General features: G+C 40.7%; 1 protein-coding gene across 1 annotated transcript; it reads left to right on the forward strand.

Moving 5' to 3' along the window:
- Window positions 1–203: 203 nt before the first annotated feature.
- LOC120105280 lies at window positions 204–1250 on the forward strand. The gene has a single exon (XM_039117603.1). The coding sequence runs from the start codon at window positions 204–206 to the stop codon at window positions 1248–1250; it is 1047 nt and encodes a 348-aa protein (XP_038973531.1).
- Window positions 1251–6756: the final 5506 nt, after the last annotated feature.

Below are 6756 nucleotides of genomic sequence, written 5' to 3' on the forward strand. Positions count from 1 at the left end.
CAAAAATATTGACTGTGATGGGAGACTAGATTTTTCAATAATGAAGATTTGTGTTAATAAGAGAAGGTGAATATTGTAGATTCTCAGATTAATTATGATATGACTATGTGATCTCTTTGATGGTTTTTGCTATTTTACTATGTCAAGAGATAATTTATGTAAACTCATCATAAATTCTTGACTGCTAGGTAGCCGTAAGCAACATGGAGGATGAAAGAGAAATAAGGGCACCTTCTCCGGACCCTGATAGCCAATCAATTTCACAAACTACTCCACACTCCATAGCAACCCAGGCAGATTTAGCAGGAGTGTACCAGTTAATAGCACAACTGCTTGAGCAACAGCAGCAGATGCAGTTAGCTGCCCAACCTGTACAGCCGATAGAATCCTATTACGAGAGGTTCCATAGGCTGAATCCACCGATGTTTAATGGTGGGTCCGATCCCATGATAGCTGAGGCCTGGATCCGGGAACTGGAGAAGATGTATGAGTTACTTCAATTTCCCGAGGAGGTAAAAGTCAAACTAGCTATCTCCATGCTAAGGGGGAGTGCTGACTCTTGGTGGACTGCTATGGAGATAGCATATGAGGTCAACGGGATGGCCTGGGGGGATTTTAAGAGAGTATTTTATGCTAAGTACTTTTCGGACTCAGTTAGGCAAATGAAGCAGAATGAGTTTTTATCGCTGACTCAGTCCGAGCATATGACTGTCTTGGATTACGTCAATAAGTTCGATGAGCTGGGTCGATTCTGCCCCCAGTTCATGGAGGATGATATGAGTAGAGCCAACCGGTTCGAACAAGGGCTTAGACATGAGATCAAGTCCCAGACATCTTCACAGTTAATTACCAGCTATATGGATATTTTGGACAGAGCCTTGAGAGTAGAGGCTGAATTGAAAAGATCTGATAGAGAAAGGGTTGACCTGATGAGATCCAGATCAGATAGAAGTCAGAGTGACAGGCCATGGGATTTCAGGGGCACTCCAATTCAAGAGAAGCCCAGGGTCCGCAATTATTCTAGCAGATCCCATAGTGGAATCATCAATATCACCATAACAGATCCCAGAGCCCGCACTTACTCTAGCAGATCCCATAGTGGGCCCTATATGAGGAGAGCGAGGGCATGTTATAGTTGTGGGCGGACTGGACACCTGGCACGTGATTGCCCATACAAGAGGAGGAATGAGCTCAGACCTCCTGTACCTGGTGACCAGAGGCCAAAAAGTAATGCTCGAGTTTTACACTGACCTACCAAGATGCTAGTGCCAATGACCGGGTGGTAACAGATATATTACCAGTCAGCTTGATTGATCCCTCTATTTTGTTCGATTTTGGCACTATGCATTCCTTTATTTCAGTTAGTTTATCTAGATAACTACACTGCATACTTGAGGAACTAGAAGAATCACTGTGTGTTCCTACACCCCTATAGAAAATAGTAATTGTTGACATTAGTGCAAGAATTGCATAATTCAAATAGGGGTAGGAGAGTTAGTGACAAATCTTATATAACTTGACATGCAAGATTTTGACATCATTTTGGGAATAGCTTGGAGGTCTCAGTACCACACTCATATTGACTGCTACAGTAAAAGAGTGATATTCTAGATACCTGAAGAACTAGGGTTCTTCTTTCAAAGCGATGCACCCGTGTAATGTAATTCATCATAACATTAATTTCTGCCCTGAAAGCTAGGAAGACATTAGAAAAGGAGTATAAGACTTATTTAGCCTGTGTAATGGATACCTGAAAGGAGACCAAATTAGAGGATATTCCAGTAATGAATGAACACCCTGATGTTTTTCCAGAAGATCTCCCTGGTTTGCCATCAGAGAGAGAGATTGAATTTGCAATTGATTTAATTCCCAATACCATACCAATCTTCAAAAACCCCCTATAGAATGGCTCCAACTGAAATAAAAGAATTAAAGGAAAAGTTGCAAGAATCGCTTGATAAAGGCTTCATTCGACTTAGTGTGTCATCTTAGGGAACTCTAGTATTGTTTGTAAAGAAGGAAGATGGAAGTTTGAGGTTATGTATTGGTCATCAAGGATTGGACAAGGTAACAATACAGAACAAATATCTTCGGCCCTGTATTGATGAATCTTGTAAGGTGTATACTGATCATAATAGTTTAAAATACCTTCTTACCTAGAAGAAACTCAATATGAGACAGGGAAGATGATTGGAATTGATAAAAATCATGCCTTGTCTATACGCTACTCTCCGGAAAAAGCTAATGTTGAGGTAGATACACCGAGTTGAAAAACTTCTGGTAGTATTGCTGCTCTACTCACATCCGAGAAAAGCTAATGTTGTGGTAGATGCACTGATCAAAAAAGGTGTTAGTGATACAAGAAAGGTTGAGGACAGTGTTTAGTAGGCAGAAGAGCTACGCAGATGTCAGAAGGAGAGATGTGCAGTTTGGCACGGGAAATCATGTGTTCCTAAAGATCTCTCCTATGAAAGGAATAATGAGGTTTGGAAAGAGAGGCAAGCTTAGTCCTAGATACATTGACCCCTTTGAGATATTAGACAAGGTTGGCACTGTATCTTACAGATTAGCACTGCCTCCAAACCTCAATCATGTGCATTCAGTATTTCATGTATCTATGCTCCGAAAGTATGTGCCAAATCCATCCCATGTGCTGTCAGTGCAGGAAGTTACAGTAGAGGGAGACCTTTCTTATGAAGAGCTTCCTGTAGCTATCCTTGATATTCAGATCAAGAAGCTAAGAAATAAGAAAATATGTATGGTAAAGGTCCAATGGCACCGGCACAATGTTGAAGAATGCACTTGCGAGTCGGAGCAAAGTATAAAGAGCAAATACCCTCATCTCTTTGAGTAATCAGATAATTTACCCTTTTAAATTCGAGGACGAATTTTATATAAGGGGGGGAGGATGTAATAACCCCAAAAAAAATTTTTTTTATACAAAAAGGGGATAGAATAGTCCTTTAAAATTGATATAAGGGGTAAAATTGGAAGAAATCAAAAGTTAATGGCATAATAGTAGATATGTTGAAGTGTTAGGGGCAAAATGGGAAGGAATCAAAAGATAATGGCATAATTGCAGATATATCGAAGTAGCAAGGGCAAAATGAGAATTTAATAATATTAAATAAAGGGTGAATAGTGCTTTGATGTGATTTAAAGGGGGGTTTACTGTGGCTTTTGGAATGAAACCGAGAGACAGAGAGGGGGAGTCTCAGGCGTGAAACAGAGAGGAAAGAAAAAAAAAGAAAAAGAGAAGAAGAAGAAGAAGAAAGAAGAAGAGGAAGGGGATTCGAGGAGGAAAGGGATCCCGGTTGCACTTCCAGCTGAAGGAAAAAACGTAGGTCTCCTTCTCTTCTACGCAAGGACCCAAGTTTCACAAGAAGAAAAAGGTGAATACCCGTCTCTACTCAGTATTTTAAATAATTTATGCTATAGAAAGGGTAGATGACAGTTGTAGAGGGTGTTAAAAGAGGAAGAATCGAATTTCGACAAATTTTTCCGGCACTACGGAAAAACTGTGTCAAAGTTTCAACTTCGGTGAATTATTTTGGGGGTCAATCGGCCTCCGATGGGGATGCATGTTACCATTTTGGAAACCCCTATGAGTGTAGAACATTGGGTATAAATTTCATAAAAAATGGAGTTCGGAAAGTGGATCAAAATCGGGATGAAGTGACCCACTATCGGTCCGGGTTACTGTTCATCCGAGATAAAAAAGATGAAAAAAGTGGTGTTGGGTCGACTCAAAGTAAGCCGGAATCGACTCAGGGCTGAGTGGGGTCGACCCAAGTCTAGTAGGGTCGACTCTCTCAGAAAATCCCAGAGAATGGGGATTTTCGGCTCAGTGCTTGGGGTCGACTCAGGGTAAGCTGGGATCGATCCAAGCGGGGGAGGGTCGACTCTCAAAGTTGGGGTCAACCCAAGATTTAGTAAAATTTTGGATTAGAAGGGATTCGATCCTTTCGCACACCTTTATCCTAAAGTATTGGTCCAAGGTGTGTGTGGGATACTCTTGCATCATGATTCATGTAAATTGAGGATTAATTAATATGAATAAAGGAAAAAAGGAAAAGATTTAGGAAACGGGGGAGTTGAATCAATTAAAGTTTCCTATATTATAATTGGCACGTAGATTATGGCCCTTGATAAAAGACTAAATGTATTGTAAATGCATGTACTAGTTGGGCAAGAAGCTAGGGAACAAGAGGAGGAAGTCCCCTACTGCCTACCATAAAGTTCTAGAGGCGTATCAGGGCTGTGCTAGATTGGCAGGTGAGTGAGAGTTTGCACTTTGCACCATGAGCACATTCCTTATTCATTTTCATGAATGTTGCCAAGTGTGACTTGATTCCACCTGAGCTTATTGATTAATTGTTGTGGTAGATTCCTCTATGTTTTGTTCTCCATGCTTGATTATTCTGTACATGCATTTGAGGGAACATTGAGAGGAATTACGAGGGGTTGATGAGTAATCAAATTGGTTCCGAATTGTGAAATGATTTCTTTTGTAAATTGATTTTATTTCCTCTATTTCAAAGACTTGTGAGTGGTAGCCTTGATTATACTCTTTTATGAGTAGTTAAATTGGTTCCGAATTGTGAAATAATTTCTTTTGTAAATTGATTTCATTTTCTCTATTTCAAAGACTTGTGAGTGGTAGCCTTGATTATACTCTTTTATGAGTAGTTAAATTGGATCTGAATTGTGAAATGATTTCTTTTGTAAATTGACTTCATTTCCTCTATTTTAAAGATTTATGAGTGGTAGACTTGATTATACTCCTTTATGAGTAATTATATTGAATCTGAATTGTGAAATGACTTCTTTTGTAAATTGATTTCATTTCCTCTATTTCAAAGATTTGTAGAGCCCATTTCAGTGGTATATTGAGTTGCATTGCACACCCTTGACCCCTCACTCCCAGTCCTGATGTTAGTTTATGATTGGGTCGGAGTCGAGTGAGTGGTAGTCTTGATTATGCTTCTTTTTAGTAGAGTATTGGGAGTGTGCATTATGGCATTTATGCATGGCTTGGCAGTATCTGCAGGACACCTATAGTCGATGAGGGTTGAACATCGGCCTGTGTGTACATAGTAGCCTTCTGGGTGGGCAGAGCCCAGTCCCTTCCTAGGGGGGACACGGCCCTAGGCGTAGGATTGGCCAGTCCTACGACTTATATTCTGCTTGCCGTCGGGCATAGTAAGACCCCGCGAGGTGCAGTATGGCTTTCCACGGATGTAGAATTTTCGCGAGGTGCCATTTAATATATAGATGTGAGATGGATTTCTGTTCTGGATACTGGCCAGCATTTACATTATCAGTATGATGTCTTATCCTGCATATGCATGTGACAGTGGAGAGTTGTTGCTGGTTCGCCTGGGGCGTAAAACCCACCTTCCAACAGCTGTCTAGCATTTACATTATCGATATGGTGTCTTATCCTGCATATTCATATGACAGTAGGGAGTTGTTGCTGGTTCGCCTGGGGCGTAAAACCTACCTCCCGATAGCTGTCTTGTTGATGATTCAGCCTATTGACACCTGATTTATAAGATTCAGTACTATGACCTGTTGAGCATATTCACGTTATCATACATACTTATTTGATTATTCTATATATGCTCCAGATGAGTTGATTGGGATTGTGATGATTTACTCCTTATTTCTTATGTTGAGTTATGTGTACCCTGTTCTTGACGACTGCTCATATGCTCTTGAGATTTCACCTCGAGCCAAGATTATATCTTGTCTCATGTGCGTAGTACTCTCTACTCCACTCACTGAGTATTTATATACTCACTCTCCAGTTTGATATTTTTGATTGCAGGGCAGGTATTGTATAGAGAGGAGCAGGATTAATGGTTGCCTGCTAACTGTGCCGCTCCATAGTATAGTATAATGTAGATAGAGGTTTATACCCTTTTGGTGTATTATAAACCTTCTATTGTATATAGTGTATAGTTACAGCCATAGATCCTGTTGTGGATATGGGTTTGACCATGGATGGAATGGGAACCAGAATTTTTATACAGATGAGTTATATGCCTGTGATGATGTATTGATATATATTGTCCAGGTTCATTATGTGACAGGTTATGTGATTGCTGCTCTGACAGGTAGTGTTGTTGTATGTAATGAGATAATCCTGACAGGTCACCATAGGAAAGGTGATCATTTTGTGTATGCATCATGCCAAAAATTTTTAGAATTTATTGATGATTGATAAGTAGTAGGGTTCTATGTGGTGGGTGGTGGCCTTATGCCTACCCGCACCCTAGGACCGTCGTGGCGGCCCGCCGGGAACGGGGCGGGAGTCGTGACAATCGGTGGGACCGCAGTACCCACTAGAAATCCTAGTCGTGTAGGATTTCCATTTTCCTACCAGGAGAGTGAGGAATTCGAGAAAATAGTGGGAGTTATATTTGTCCTAAAAGACCTTAGAACAGATTAAGGATCAAGTACAAAAGTCTAACTAGAATCTTTACTCTCTGCAGATCATAATGTCAGCCTCAAACCCTTTGACCCGTATTCTTGAGACCAACCGATTGACTGGAACCAATTACAAGGACTGGCTAAGAAACCTCAAAATTGTTTTGAACTGTGAGAAACTGGGCTACATACTCGAAAATGATATCCCTAGACTACCAGCACGTCCTACTGACGATCAGCGTGTGACGCATCAAAAGTGGACGGATGATGACATCAGAGTCAAGTGCTATATCATGGCATCCATGTCCAATGAACTACAATGCC

The sequence above is a fragment of the Phoenix dactylifera genome, unplaced genomic scaffold (genome assembly GCF_009389715.1).
Source record: "Phoenix dactylifera cultivar Barhee BC4 unplaced genomic scaffold, palm_55x_up_171113_PBpolish2nd_filt_p 000248F, whole genome shotgun sequence".
Classification (NCBI taxonomy): Eukaryota; Viridiplantae; Streptophyta; class Magnoliopsida; order Arecales; family Arecaceae; genus Phoenix; species Phoenix dactylifera.

Coding starts and splice junctions, on each gene's coding strand:
- LOC120105280 (XM_039117603.1), top strand. CDS start 204: ATGGAGGATGAAAGAGAAATAAGGGCACCTTCTCCGGACCCTGATAGC.